At 35.9% G+C, this 15,983-nt stretch overlaps 1 protein-coding gene across 3 annotated transcripts; it reads right to left on the bottom strand.

Annotated features, from left to right (window-relative positions):
* Positions 1-1,719: 1,719 nt before the first annotated feature.
* Positions 1,720-14,156, bottom strand: fam3a (FAM3 metabolism regulating signaling molecule A). Of its 3 annotated transcripts, none has more exons than XM_059332626.1 (11): positions 13,860-14,156; positions 12,151-12,182; positions 11,952-12,059; positions 8,822-8,845; positions 8,596-8,722; positions 7,552-7,610; positions 6,678-6,728; positions 6,475-6,559; positions 3,819-3,945; positions 2,021-2,145; positions 1,720-1,980 (listed from the first exon to the last, which is right to left on the bottom strand). In XM_059332626.1, the coding sequence occupies exons 2-10, from the start codon at positions 12,161-12,163 to the stop codon at positions 2,047-2,049; spliced, it is 693 nt and encodes a 230-aa protein (XP_059188609.1). In that variant the 5' UTR covers positions 12,164-12,182; positions 13,860-14,156; the 3' UTR covers positions 1,720-1,980; positions 2,021-2,046. The 3 variants fall into 3 exon arrangements, with proteins under 3 accessions (XP_059188609.1, XP_059188610.1, XP_059188607.1); XM_059332627.1 differs by having other exon boundaries at positions 1,720-1,960; XM_059332624.1 differs by having other exon boundaries at positions 1,720-2,145; positions 13,860-14,155.
* Positions 14,157-15,983: the final 1,827 nt, after the last annotated feature.

The raw sequence follows: 15,983 nt of genomic DNA, 5'->3' as shown, positions 1-15,983 counted from the left end.
TGTGGTAGAAAATGCTTTTGAAATATCATTCAAACTACATGTAACTAAAACTCTCAACTGGAGCCAATATTTTAGGTAAAAACTCACCATATTCAACAGTTGAATAGCTTGAAAAGCATGAAAAATGTCACAATGTCAATCCTGAAAAAGAAGTCTTTAAACAAAAAGATAATTAAACAAGCACATAATAATAATACTAATAATTAAATAAGCACATAAAGCTATGGTCAGTAGGTAAATTATACTCAAAACAATATAATTAAGATACTTTTGCTGGATATAAGAAGAAAATACTTGGTAAGATCCATGTTAAGAAAACACACAACAACAAATACTGGGACAATTTTTATTTATTTTAAAAGCATTGTTGTCACAATATAAAGACAGACTGTGATGCTTTGTAAAAAAAAAAAAAATCTTTACACTTTAAAAGGTAACAAATCCAGACAAAGGCAGCTAAAATGGACTTCTAACCATATATGTAAAATAATATTTTTTATCTTTTATACATCCTTCCTTAGTTAGGCTTGCATGATGCGGAGTGGATACATTATTTATGCACATTTCTAAAATAAAAAACACACACACACAACCACACATTTAGTTTGAATATTTAAACAAAGCACTGTGTTGCAGGCCTGAGACAACATTAAAACCACTGGGCAGTGTTATTATGATGAACCCACACTATGAATCTGCTTTTAAAATAAATAGTTTTATCAGAGGAAAAAGGACCTAAAAGGACCCGAATTCGTCTGAAGAAATCTGTAAACATGTCGCAAGCAATAACTGCAGTGTGTCAAGTTCTAGGAAAACAATGTCAGCTAACACAGAGTGTAACAATATCACTGAAATATGTAACAGGAAGAAAATATCTTATAACGGAATTAATTATAAAATCTGCCTGCAGGCCCGGTCGGTGCGTAGCGTTTAAACTACTAGTGTAACTGTAATGTTTCTCTTGTGCTGCTGTGGATTAGGTTTCCAAAAGCCTTAGTGTGAAACCAGTCAGGCATGTCTTTTTGCTTGCTGAACATCAAATGTCGTGCACAGAATATTGACACCCTACAGACAGGCTTGCAGAGAGGAAATAGGCCCATTTCCTTAAAAATGGCTTTGGAAGAACCTACTCCAGCTGTATTCATTCACGAGTCGCTGTCACACTTTGGTCATCGAACATTTTGGCCTCTCGAGTTTTTCCCTTAACCAGACACAAACATTCTCCACGTTTCTACACTCAAACTTGGCTCACAAAGCTCAGAATTAGTTAACCCTCTGGAGTCCACGGAAGCGCCGCGGCACGACTTCTTCGTGACGTCAAAAAAAGACACAAAATGACAAAAAAATGACCCAAAAAAAGAGACAAAATGACTAAAAAAGACACAGAAGACAAAAAAATGACAAAAAAGAGACAAAATTACCAAAAAAAAGAGACAAAATGACAAAAAAAGACACAAAATGACAAAAAAACAGACACAAAATGACCAAAAAAAGAGACAAAATGACTAGAAAAGAGACAAAACGACCAAAAAAAGACACAGAAGGCAAAAAATGACAAAAAAAGAGACAAAATGACAAAAAATAGACAAAATAAAGACACAAAATGACCAAAAAAAGAGATAAAAAAGACAAAATGACAAAAAGAGACAAAATGACAAAAAAAGACACAAAATAACTAACAAAGGACACAAAAACGGACACAAAATGACCAAAAAAAGACACAAAAAGACATGAAAAGGATTTAAAAATGGACAAAATAGTCCAAGACTCCATAGAGTTAATGCACAAGTCCTCTATAACAAGTTCCAGCAATTTGAAATATATCGAGTCCCACGTCGGTCTTTGCAGTCAACTAACGCCACGAGGAGAAATAAAAAAAAATGCCGTTAGTGGCCCCAGATGTTGGGATGGTTTCAGTCATTCAGCAGCTACTTGGCTTTTTGTATTTAGTTTGGATCAGGCGGTGTTACCCCTCCAGGGGCGGTGTTACCCCTCCAGGGGCGGTGTTACCCCTCCAGAGGCGGTGTTACCCCTCCAGGGGCGGTGTTACCCCTCCAGGGGCGGTCTCAGAGGGATACAGCCGTCCATCTCCAGAGACTCGGGCCAGCCTTCGTACTTGTTGCTGCTCTTACTGTTCTTCATCCGCTAAAGGAACAAGCAAAGACAAACATGACGGATGTCAACACTGGGAACAAGTTTTTTTTTATAACAGCCTGTTTGTAGCTGCAGCACAATGTTAATGTCAATACTAGAAGATTTCCTCTGGGGAAATTCTGAAAGGGCCACGGGGGCTACTGCCGGTATGTGTACACTATGATGAGATTCTTCAGAGATTTCAAACTATGCCCTTTAACCTCAGTGACTTTTTCCTGGTGTTATTGGAGACTTTTGGAGACTCGTTCTTACTCTTCTTAATGAGCTGTGGGGGCCGGCAGCTCGTTAAGAAGAGTAAGAAGCGGCACAGTCCTCCTGCAGCAGTCTCTCCCAGCTGCAGAGCCGGAGGGGATGTTAACCCCTTAGCATCCAGTCTGCAAATTGCTAACAGGCTAACAGTTAGCTCTGTAGCAGTACAGTGTGTATGTGCTGCTGCTGCAGGAGTTGTTCACTTAGAGATTTCTGTTTGTTTACAACAAGCACCGGACACTCTGTGCACAGTTAGTGATGCAGGTTAATTTACCATCACGATGTTTATGATCAGTGGAGACGCTGTGCATAATTAGCCATGCTGCTTTGTTTATGATCAGCTGCTGACGTTGTGCACAGTTAGCGACGGCGGCCACAGTTGAGTCTCCCGTGTTTAATCCGTCGCGTTTGTGACGTCACGGTCGAAACTGTTGCTAAGCGACTACGCGATGGTCAAAAACCAAACGTCACCTCCAGAGTCTCTAAATCCCTCTGGAGCCTTTATGTAATGGAGACACGCAGAGTGAGCGGACATTAAAGAGGGCGTGGCCTGAGACTTTCCCGGTGGAAACTCTTCCCCCTAAAGGAAACACGGTTTTTAATCTAAATTTAAATTTATTAAATGTTTATACCTGCATTTTTATGTACGCTACTGGTCCTTATCTGCTTCTGTATTACATCTGCAAACTAAGAAGTATTCTGACTTTCTGTTATCACTATTTTCTACAGAAGGATTAAATAAACGAGGCTAATAAGCTGAATGTTTACTTCGACTGCTGCATCTGGAAGATCATTCTGATTAGGATGAGGAGAGTTTTGATTAGATTTAAACACTCAAAGCACCAAAACATTTACTTTAATTACTTTTTTTTGGTAGTTTTGTGTCTTTTTTTAATTTTGTGTCTTTTTTAGTAATGTTGTGTCTTTTTTGGGTAATTTTGTGTCTATTTGGCGTCATTTTGTGTCTTTTTGTGTCTTTTTGTTTCTTTTTTTAGTCATTTTGTGTCTTTTTTGTGTCATTTTGTGTCTTTTTTTTAAATCATTTTGTATATTTTTTAATAATTTTGTCTTTTCTGGTAATTCTGTGTCTTTTTTGGTAATTGTCTAAAACATTGACTGTACTGGAGCCCAACACACCGTCCTCGCCTCACAAACACCTCTCTGCCTCTGTTGCTGTGCTATCAGGCTGTGAAGCCTCGGGGGGCTTCCAGCTCCTGAGTTTTATTTACACTTGCTACTACAGTAATACCTCCCACACTAATCATCTGGTTATATGTTGAAGCTGAAGTTTCCGCGCACAGTTCACACTTTAAGTCCATTCATCTCCATACGTGTATTATGAACCGTGCCCCCTGCACCGTGACGGTGTGACACCAACACCAGGACCACCTCAGCCCTGTTTAACAGTCTCATACCTGCTCAAAGGGACTCTTGTTCTCGATGCCTTTGGCTCCAACAAACACCCAGCTGTCTCTGAAGGCCAGCTCCTTCACCGCCGTGCTCCCCAGCTCCTCAAACAGCCGCCGGGACTCATCGTTCAACCTGCCCAGCAGAAAAAAAACAGGATTAAGAAGCAGGTTAGTGCTGATTATGTGCTTAACTTCTGCTAAATTTGACTTAAATTAAAAGCAGGTCATTAGCATTTCTCAACAGGCTCCTCCAGGGATTTAAAACATTCTCACTGTCTGGTTTAACCACCCTGATGCTTTAAGCCATGGGTCTCAAACTCGCGGCCCGCGGGCCAATTGTGGCCCTCGTGATGATATTTTGTGGCCCCCACCTTGAAATGAAAGTTTAATGTGAGTTTTATATGAATGGCACTTTACCGTGTTGTGTGTGGAAGGTCCCTTTAATTACTTTTTTGGTAATTTTGTGTCTTTTTTTGGTAATTTTGTGTCTTTTTTAAATAATTTTGTCTTTTTTGGTAATTCTGTGTCTTTTTTTTGGTAATTGTCTTTTTTTAAATTTGTGTCTTTTTTGTGTCATTTTGTGTCTTTTTTAATAATTTTGTGTCTTTTTATACTTCCAGTATTGAGTCCTCGTCGTTAACCCTTTGATGCACAACATATGGACAACCCTTCTAATACACAACATGGCCAAAAATGACACAAAATGACCAAAAAATACACAGAATTACCAAAAAGAGACACCAAATTATTTTAAAAAAGACACAAAATAACCCCAAAAAAGACACAAAATGACCATGAAAAGACACAAAATGACAAAAGAAGACACAAAATGAAAAAAAGACACAAAATGACTGAAAAAACACTAAATTACTTTAAAAAACAAACACAAAATGACCAAAAAAATACACAGAATTACCAAAAAATACACAAAATTATTAAAAGAAAAAGACACAAAATGACAAAAGAAGACACAAAATGACAAAAGAAGACACAAAATGACAAAAAAAAGACACAAAATGACTGAAACAACACTAAATTACTTTAAAAAAACAAACACAAAATGACCAAAAAATACACAGAAGTACCGAAAAAGACACATAATTATTAAAAGAAAAAGACACAAAATTACCCAAAAATGACACAAAGCCTTTCTTATTATGCAGGCCTTAGGATTAACACTCATGCTCATGTTGTTACAGAAAGGCTTCAGGTTCTCAACAAACAAATGAATCATCCACCAGATTTAAATGGAATATTAAAAATAAATCTTAACTCGTGACACCAGCAGGGCACATCAGCACCCACGGGGCCTTTTGTCTTCACATTTAAATTCCTGGCAGCTTTGCTCACCTCCTTCAGGCATAATTGGAGGTTTTGCTCTTTTTATAGTGTTAAACGTTAAAAACATCTGTCCCTAATGCAAATCTGCACTATATTTCTCCAACAAATTACAAAGATAAGTTGTGCAATATTGTTCTGTGCATTAAAGGGGCAGTTTGGATTTTATTTTAGCTCTGTAGCAGTACAGTGTGTATGTGCTAACAGGCTAACAGTTAGCTCTGTAGCAGTACAGTGTGTATGTGCTAACAGGCTAACAGTTAGCTCTGTAGCAGTACAGTGTGTATGTGCTAACAGGCTAACAGTTAGCTCTGTAGCAGTACAGTGTATATGTGCTAACAGGCTAACAGTTAGCTCTGTAGCAGTACAGTGTGTATGTGCTAACAGGCTAACAGTTAGCTCTGTAGCAGTACAGTGTGTATGTGCTAACAGGCTAACAGTTAGCTCTGTAGCAGTACAGTGTGTATGTGCTAACAGGCTAACAGTTAGCTATGTAGCAGTACAGTGTGTATGTGCTAACAGGCTAACAGTTAGCTCTGTAGCAGTACAGTGTGTATGTGCTAACAGGCTAACAGTTAGCTCTGTAGCAGTACAGTGTGTATGTGCTGCTGCTGCAGGAGGTGTTCACTTAGCGATCTCTGTTTGTTTACAACAAGCACCAGACACTCTGTGCACAGTTAATGATGCCGGTTAATTCACCATCACTGTGTTTATGATCAGCGGAGATGCTGTGCATAATTAGCCATGCTGGTTTGTTTATGATCAGCTGCTGACAAAAAAAATTCAACTTTATACACCCGACAAGAATGGGGTCTCCAAAAGTCTCCAATAACACCAGAAAAAGTAGCTGGATTTGTCTCCAGTCGCTTTTTTGAAAAATAATCGCTAAGGGGTCTGAAAAGTCGCTAAATATAGCAACAAAGTTGTTAAGTTGGCAACACTGCTTCGCCGGCTTTTACAAATGGTGCGTGTTGTTGTGGTGTAGAGTACTACATCACATCCTGCTTAGCGTTCTATCCAATCAGCAACCAGGCTTTTTTCAGGGGAGAAAAAAGACCCTGCTCTTCTACAGGGATGAAAAAAAGTCCCGATAAAAGTCCGCTTCAGACGTCTCGTATTCAAATTAGGGGTGTTTCAACAAGTGAGACCCGCCTCATTCTGGGTATTGGGCGGTAGTGGAAACACCCTTAATGACCATGTTGTTATTTAGCTGTGAACATAATGCTGTAAAATGGATATTCTCTGCAGCAGTGCCACACAATTAGTGGGAAATTAGAGTGCATCTAAAAGGGAAAAAGAGAGGAGGTCACATGATGAATCTTACTTTGTAGCTGCATCGTCAAAGGAAGCCACAAACACGAGAGTTCCTTCGTGGAGCGGTCGGAGAAACTTCAGCAGCTCAGAAATATCTGGGAAAGAACATAAGAACATAAGATAAGTATGCTTTATGGTTTATAGCCTGATATTGCCAAGTCATATATGTAGCAGATGTGAGATATGTTCTATATAGTGTCTGCTCTAGATTACCTCCTGCCCACGTATCAAACGTCTTCGTGTCCAAGAGCTCTCCTGTCACCCCTGGAGCCAAGAAACACCAGTCAGACATAATAAAACAACATACAGGAGCTTTAAACATTAATCAAACAGTTAACTCTATGGAGTCTTATAGGGCTATTTTGTCCATTTTTTAATCCTTTTCATGTCTTTTTGTGGTCATTCAGTGTCTTTTTTTTGTCATTTTGCGTCTTTTTTGATCATTTGTGTCGTTTTTTAGTCATTGTGTCTTTTTTAAGTCATTTTGTTTTGTTTTTTTAGTAATTTTGTGTCTTTTTCTATCTTTTTTTGGTCACTTTGTGTCTTTTTTTAGTAATTTTGTGTCTTTTTTTGTAATTGTGTGTCTTTTTTGGGTCATTTTGTGTCTTTTTTGGGTCATTTTGTGTCTTTAAAGTCAATTTGTGTCTTTTTTGGTCATTTTGTGTCTTTTAAGTCATTTTGTGTCAATTCCTGTCTTTTTTTTGGTCATTTTGTGTCTTTTTTAGTCCTTTAGTCCAACATAAAATGTGATTTTGAATCTTTTTTTGAACTTTCAAAACACTATCATGCTCAATAAAGTATTTTAAATGTTGCAAATGTGAACAAAGGTGTCAAATCTAACATATAAGAGGGTTCCATCCAGTTCTATCATTTGATACTAAATCTATTTGAGCTTGTCTCCAGTTTTACTTGGTATATCATCATCAAACTGAAACTGGCCTCATGGAGTTTACAGCCAGAACTTTAGAGGTAAATTTACAGTAGGGCTCCACGCTGCTTTGTTTTCTAGTCTGGATGTCATGAAGAAGTCTGGATTTGGAGCTTTTGGAGACTCCAGAGGGTTAAAAGGCAGATGAGGCGTTCTTACCGTTCACTAAAGCGATGTTGAGTCCTCTGCCAACGTTGTTCTTCACGCTGCTCACCAACCTGTCAGTCAGAAACACATGAAGGTTACAAACCGACCTGAAGCCCTGCAGGAGAACACTTACTGGCCGTGCACATTAATCTACACCATGGGTCTCAAACTCGTGGCCCGCAGGCCAATTGCGGCCCTCGTGAGGATATTTTGTGGCCCCCACCTTGATATGAAGGTTTAATGTGAGTTTTATATGAATGGCACTTTACCGTGTTGTGGGTGGAAGGTCCCTTTAATTACTTTTTTTGGTAATTGTGTCTTCTTTTAATAATTTTTCTGTCTTTTTTTTGTAATTTTGTGTCTTTTTCAAATAATTCTGTGTCTTTTTTTGTCATTTTGTTTCTTTCTTTAATAATTGTGTCTTTTTGAACAATTGTCTTTTTTTTGTAATTTTTTGTCTTTTTTAGGTCAATTTGTGTCTTTTTTTAATAATTGTGTGTCTTTTTATGGTAATTTTGTTTCTTTTTTGGGTCATTTTGTTTCTTTTTTTTAAGTAATTAAATTTTTTTCTGCAATTGTGTGTCTTTTTTTTAATAATTGTGTGTCTTTTTTAATAATTTTGTCTTTTTTGGGTCATTTTGTGTCTTTTTTGGTCATTTTTTGTCTTTTTTAAATAATTTTGTTTCTTTTTTTAGTAATTCTGTGTCTTTTTTCTGTCATTTTGTGTCTTTTTCTTAGTAATTTTGTGTCTTTTTGATCCTGCCTCCAGCGGCCCCCAGGTAATTTGAGTTTGAGACCCCTGGTATACACACTTATCTACAGGACAAATATAACAGGACTACGGACAGAAACAGAGAAATGGGGGACAGACGGACTGGAAGAATACTTGCATTCAGCTCCTCACACAGGCTCAGAGGCCTGGTGATGACAGCACAGAGGGGAGGAAAAAAAGAACAGAGTGTGAAACCAAAAAAAGAAAACAAAAGACAGACAGACAGACAGACAGACAGCAGGGGAGACAGTGACATGGTGAGACGGCAAACCACTGAGTCTCACATCTTGTCCTCCAGGCAGATTTTAGGCCCGATGACGTTTGCAGCTCCGGACACCAGACGGAAAGCCAAATGTTTCGGGGGACAAGGAGCCGAAAGTCCACATTTAAATTTCCGGGGGCGAGGTTCAGCTGAAATAAAAGATTTTTAAAAAAGATACGTTATCATGATGAAACATGACAGGAAGACAAGTCATAAAGTAGTTATATCATGCAGTTTATTTCACTCACCAGGTGTTGGTTCCTTGTTTTCACCTGGAAAAAAACAAAATGTTCACAATGAAATTATCATGTCAGAAAAGCTTTTAATATTATAGAAAGACTCTTCATCAGCCACACACAATAACAGGGTTCACACCAAGGTTATTATAGTTAACGAAAACTAACAAAATAACGAAAACCTTTGTGTCTTTTTTTTGTAATTTTGTGTATTTTTTAAATAATTTAATGTCTTTTTTTTGGTAATTTTGTGTCTTTTTAAAAATAATTTTGTGTCTTTTTCGGGTAATTTTGTGTCTTTCTTCGGTCATTTTGTGTCTTTTCAAAATAATTTTGTGTCTTTTTTGTAGAGAAATGACTGACATTACAATCTACCAATCCTTATCCAATCATCCAAAAGGAGCCACCAGTCACGTCAAAGGTCTGGAGAAGGTGTTTGCTATTTGCCGTTTCCATGGTTTCGTTCACCGCTATGTAGAGATTATAAAGTCCATACAAAGTAAAGCATATTAAGATCATAACTCATCTACAACAACTTCCTTACTTACTACTAATAAACAATAATTCTGAGGTTATTGAGGGAAAACTCTTAGTTAATGTCTTACTGGTTGTCAGTGGCGGGCGGTGCATTTCACACTTAGGCCTTCAGTGATGTCCAACTTAGTCAATAAATACCTTTCATTATGCAGCATTTATAACACCAGGACTGGAGAGTAGTTAGAAACACACTTAAGCACTACTAGGCATTGCATCACCTCAGTTGTGTACAAAATGGGCTATTATCCGGCGCATTTTAAAAATCAACAATACCGCATCAGCAATTAAAACATATCTGATATGCTACTGTCAAAACTTAAAAATAAAAGGGTCTTTAAAATGATCTTTCCAAAAAGTTTTATTAAATGAGTCCACAAAGAATATGCAAGCTTTAACAAGATTGTACAATAAATTGCAAAATCGCAGTTTAATATCAGAAAGACACTAACAAGACGGCCATACTTTGGCGACAGCGACACAATAAACAAGTCTCTTTGTGAAAAAACTTTTTCATGTCAAAACGTGACGTATCATGACTTTCTGTGACCTGTTGCTTTGAGTACAAACACACAGCTGCGCCAATGCGCCAGATAATTTACATACTGTTAACAGTCCCGGCCGGGTGTGACTCTGTTGATCTGCATAGCACTGCCGTGGCTCAAACTAGTAAGTATCCATATTATTATATATATATATATATATATATATATATATATTATATCCAATCACAGGACGCGTAAATGTCACGTTCAACGTGAGGCCAGCTAGAGGGCCTTACTGACACAACTCGTGATCTGATTGGCTATCGCAACTATCTATCAACTGTATTTGCCCGTTCACTTACAGTGCACAGACGCCCGCATTGTTGATTCTGAAGGCCCGGGCAGATTTCATACAGCCTGGCAACATAAGATAGCTGAATTCTGATTGGATAAAAACTCTAACCTAAAAACAACAGCACTGGAAGGAGCATAATATGATATGAGGAGAATATGAATACTTTTAGATATTTAGGGAAAGAAAATGAAAAATTAAATTAACCTTTATCATAATTATGATAATGATTTCTGGTTATGTTAGGCCAGCAGAGAAGGCCTTGCTGGCCCTGACGGCCCACCACTGCTGGTTGTATAATAAGGCCATGCAGAATAAGGCATTAATAACTACTTAATAATGACTAATTAAGAGCCAATATGTTACTTATTTGCATGCTAATAAGCAACTAATTAACCCTTGTGCCCTCCTCGGGAATTCTTGTAAATTTTTCTCTTCTTTTTTTTCCCGTTTGTTAATCATTTTGGCTGTGTTACAGCTTGAGGCATGAATTTGTGCAGGAACTTTTCTATTTAGTGAAATTTTTGAAATCCATTGTCATTAACCCCTACATGTCTTTTATACTCCATTGGTGCATTTACTACTACGACGTCACGTTAATGATTATAAACAATGTAAATGAATAAATAAATAAATCAGGCACGTAGTATGCCCATATTACATTAATTGACATAAGCATAGAGTTAATAAGTTTACATAAATGTTGGTGACTGAAAAGTGTTATTTTCTCTCTTGAAGTCCCAGAATGAAGCAGAGAAAAGTCGACCTGCATTTTTGTTGTTTATTGTATTTATTTATTTTTTGCACTACCTCAGACCTGAAGCTTGTTATCATAGTTGCAGTTTCTTTTTGCACAACTGATTTTATTATAAATATTTAACCTGTGATTCTGTTCATTCTTACATGCTGCATTTTTCTTGTTAATAAAAATATTTCTGTTAAATTCTGGGGTCTTTGTTTTTATCCTGGTGGTATCGAAAATGGTATCGGGTAGTCTTGTGTGTTTAGCGTAACAATTTTGGTCATTTTATGTATTTTTTTAGTCACTTTGTGTCTTTTGTTGTGTCTTTTTTAGTTATTTTGTGTCTTTTTTTGGTAATTTAGTGTCTTTTTTAGTCATTTTGTTTCTTTTATAGTCATTTTGTGTCTTCTTCTGTGTTTTTTTTTAATTTTTGGTCAGTTTGTGACTGTTTTTTATTATAAATATTTAACCTGTGGTTCTGTTAATTTGTACATGTTGCATTTTTCTTGTTAATAAAAATATTTCTGTTAAATTTTGGGGTCTTTGTTTTTATCTTTGTGGTATCGAAAATGGTATCGAGTAGTCTTGTGTGTTTAGCGAAACAATTTTGGTCATTTTATGTATTTTTTAGTCATTTTGTGTCTTTTTTTAGTTATTTTGTGTCTTTTTTTTGGTAATTTTGTGTCTTTTTTGGTCATTTTGTTTCTTTTTTTAGTCATTTTGTGTCTTCTTCTGTGTTTTTTTTTTAATTTTTGGTCAGTTTGTCTGCTGGTTTTATGTCTTTTTTTGGTCATTTTGTGACTGTTTCTATTATAAATATTTAACCTGTGGTTCTGTTAATTTGTACATGTTGCATTTTTCTTGTTAATAAAAATATTTCTGTTAAATTTTGGGGTCTTTGTTTTTATCGAAAATGGTATCGAGTATGGAATATTTTCCTGAGTATCGGTATGGAGTTGAACATTTCAGTATCGTGTCAACGCTAGTTTCTGGCCCTCTACGAACACATTAACGGTTTATTTGTCTCACCGCTGAAGAAATGGCGAACAGACGAGCCGCTCTCTCCTCCAAACAAGGTGTTGGCCAGCAGCCAGGTGAGCCCCACCAGCAGCAGCACCGCCACGGCTCTCAGGGGGCCTGACGGGACAAACAGGAAACACCAGTCAGGCAAAACTCCTGGGACGATCAACAGGGAATCAACCAAAACACTCTTAGAGTGAAAACCCACCTGTTAGTCTCATGATTCACTGTCTCATAGACCTGCAGATTCAAAAAGACAAAACAAAACAATGTCAAAAATGTTTCCTTTCTTTAATTCATCATGACAGAAAAGGTGCAGTTTAAAAAAAGGAAAAATAAGGTTTTTATGCACATTTTGAAGGAGAATAGATGACATAATTATCTATAATCATATAATTTCTATTGAAATATACATTTTTTTCCCAGTCTGGCATGACTTATTTTAACAGAAAGCTTTTAATTGTCCCATTTATCATGACAGAAATGTTAAAGTGATACAGTAAAGGAGAAAGAAAAGGCAACCAAGCAATTAAATGCGTGTTTTTATGCAACTTTTAATTAGTTTAACTTTATGTGAAGGAAAAGAGCAGATATTCATTCTCAAAAGGTACTTTTAAAATCTTAAAATTATATATCATTGTCTAGCATGACTTCTTTAACAGTAAGCTTTTTCTTTCTTCTTTTTTATATATTTTTTAGAGTTAATGTCAGTTTCAGCAACTGTACATTAACTCTATGGAGTTTTGGGCTATTTAGTCCATTTTTTAATATTTTTCCAAAAAAAAACAAAGAAAAACCAACATGAATGTGATCTTGTGATTGTGTGTGATCCTGTCATCAACTCTGGTTTTTATTCTAGTGGGACTCGATTTGTGTCTTAGCTTGTGTGTTTAGCGTAACAATTTGTCATTTTATGTATTTTTTAGCCATTTTGTGTCTTTTTTAGTTATTTTGTGTCTTTTTTTGGTCATTTTGTTTCTCTTTTAGTCATATTTGTGTCTTCTGTGTTTTTTTTTGTCAGTTTGTCTTCTGGTTTTATGTCTTTTTTGGTAATTTTGTGTCTTTTATGGTAATTTTGTGTCTTTTTTTGTGATTTTGTGTCTTTTTTTAAGTCATTTTGTGTCTTTTTTGGCAATTTTGTGTCTTTTGTTGTGTCTTTTTTACTAATTTTGTGTCTTTTTTTGGTCATTTTGTTTCTTTTTTTGGTCATTTTGTGTCTTCTGTGTTTTGTTTTGTTTTGGTCAGTTTGTCTTCTCGTTTTATGTCTTTTTTGGTCATTTTGTGTCTTTTTTCAGTCATTTGTGTCTTTACGTGTCTTTTTTTAGTCATTTTGTGCTTAGGGTAAAATATATATATATAAATAAAATAATAATATAATAAGGCACGTAGGGTATAAGGGGCTTACTTTTATATTGTTTTTATTTATGTTTAAAGTGTAGCAGAGGTGTTCACATTTCTTATTTGACATCAACTCTAAAATCTCTATATAAAATTACAATTCTATTGTAAAAACACTAAAGTTAGGCAGGGATTAGGAAAACTAACTTTGTTATAAAGCATACTGTTTTGTTATTAGATTCACATTTTGAGATCTTTAGGTTAAAAAATGATGGGCTGTCCAGTCATATCAAGTATGAATTTTTCCATATCAATCCAAAAATATAGAGGACAATGGACAAACCTAAAATAAATGTAAAGTTGTCTCTGGCTCAACTCCATAAAAAGTGACTCCACATTTCGCCTCCATCAGCAAGGGATTTTTTACAGGAGTCATGCAAGATGGCTCTGCAGACATGACGTTAGAGGGGCTGACATGGACCCGAAACCACCAAAAGATCAGACAACAAGCCGAGACAAGACTCTGACAACATCATGAGTCAGTGATGTGGAGTTCCAGGTGATAAATGGAGGATTTACCTGCTGAGAGCTTCAGGTGGGTCTTTCCTTCTCTGTTCCTCTGCTGGTTAATGTCGGTAAGAAGAGCTGTTGCTCTGCCTCCCGGGACTTTTCACTATTTCTTGCGCTGTTTCCTCATTGAGTCTCCTTTTGGTTCGAATCAGCTTTCACGGAGAAGACAAGCTGAAGACAGAAAGCTCAGCCGACCATTTACAAAAGTCTTATTTTACCGCTTTTAACAAGCGTGGAAAAAAATACGCTCGGGTTGTCCCATCTGTCTTCCGGATATACTGCCAACCCCCAGCCGGACTCCACGGAGTCTGCGCAGACTGGAGATGTGTCGGTGGCGGACGAGCCGGTTTAAAGAGCCGGATCTTTTAAGTGAACGAACGTACCGGCTCTTTTAAGTAAACGATGGCAGTCGGCTCTTTTAGGTGAACGAGCCTGGTATTTCGTCCTTCTTCTGTTGATTACGTCACACAGTGTACAGCCAATCACATATGATTGGCTGTACACTTGAATCGGAGTACAATGTGATTGGCTGTACAACGGACAGTTGTGATTGAACCGGCAGTAGTCATAGCAACACTTGCCTGTGGCAAAACCAACGTTCAAGTTTTGTGTATTTATGTGCTAACACAACTCCTGTAAATATACATAAAATATGAGAATAACTGTGTTTCTGTTGGATATGTGTGTATATATACACAAATACACATACAGATAAGTAAAAAAAAATAGCTTACAAGTATGTATATATATATATATATATATATATATATATATATATATATATATATATACATACATACATATCCTCAATGCCAATCTGCCATGAAAGAACTAATAAAAAGTTACAGTTAGATAGATGATGGTGATTAGTTCATAGAGACACCTATAACTGTTGGATGCTGCTTTTTTGCACATTGTATTATATTTATTTTTATTATGTTGGGTATTTATTATTATTTTTACAATATACCAAAAACATTTTTTTGTCCAGATGTCAGTAGTTGGCATTAATAAAGCACATTTACTTGTATTTTTTCAGTACTTTACTTAGTTGTGTGTGTTTAAATTTAAAAAAAAAATGTCAATAGCTGTCCTTTTTTAATTTCTATGCTTAGGTTTTTATAGGGCATTTTCTATCTGCTTTGTGTAGCAGAGTGGTTCTTCAAGCAAGTTAGAGAGTTAACAAGGGATTTTACAACTGTAAATGCAATTGGCTACAGCAATTTATTGAAATTTAAGTGATATATGTGTTCAAATAGAAATCACAAGTCAAAACAGCACTAATTTTGTCTGACTTATAAAAGGTATGAGTGGTAAAATGAAGAGCCATTGGGAGCTGTAAGAGCGGCTCTTCTTGGTGAGCTGAGTCAAATGATCCGGATCACTAAAAAGAGACCAAATCACCATCACTAGCGCAGACATGTCCACGTGACCACAATGTCTTTTTGATGGCTACATTTTTATTAGTTTTAAATCAATAACTATGTAAAGAATCCAAGTACGATTTACCTCCTTAAATAGTCAGGAAAGCCGTCACTCTATATTTAAATAAATAAATGATAATCTAAATAAATAAATAAGAGAATAACTCACGTTTAGGAATTATATTCTAGTAATATAATACGTTGTACAGATAAATATGTACAAAAAATAATAATTTTAATCTTATGTTTATACATTTTAACAGCAATATCAAACATAATCAAAGAGCAACATTGTACATTGTTCCACTTTCCCAGTAACAATGAATTTATAAATATTGTGAAAATATTATACAATGTATTTAAAGTATTTGAAAATGAAACTAAATAGTATGTAAATAACTAAATAAATCTTTAATTTTTTTTACCTTCTTAAGTAGTCACAAATGCCACCACTATATTTAAATGAATGAATGAATAAACTCTTTACTTTACGTTACACCCCCCGTAAAGAATCATATATAATCAGATTGCAGTATTCTCGATTATTTTAGCAAAGTACCATATTAATAAAAAATAAATTTTTGCCATTCTATACCTTTATATACAGTATTTGGAAATTAAATTAAACCAAAATAAAGAAGATAGATCATACTTGACAGGAAGAGTAGCAAAAATAAAAATCATATACAGTTCCTGTATACATTTTTGT

The sequence above is a fragment of the Centropristis striata genome, chromosome 5, assembly GCF_030273125.1.
Source record: "Centropristis striata isolate RG_2023a ecotype Rhode Island chromosome 5, C.striata_1.0, whole genome shotgun sequence".
Classification (NCBI taxonomy): Eukaryota; Metazoa; Chordata; class Actinopteri; order Perciformes; family Serranidae; genus Centropristis; species Centropristis striata.
The sequence above is the reverse complement of the archived record's forward strand: the minus strand, read 5'-3'. Positions and strand labels throughout refer to the sequence as shown.

Bases quoted from the DNA above. Each gene is read 5' to 3' on its own strand.
- fam3a (XM_059332626.1), bottom strand. The intron at 6,560-6,677 runs GTAATCTAGAGC...GTTCTTTCCCAG, and splicing joins GTTTGATACGTGGGCAGGAG to ATATTTCTGAGCTGCTGAAG. The intron at 2,146-3,818 runs GTATGAGACTGT...TTGTTCCTTTAG, and splicing joins ACAAGAGTCCCTTTGAGCAG to CGGATGAAGAACAGTAAGAG.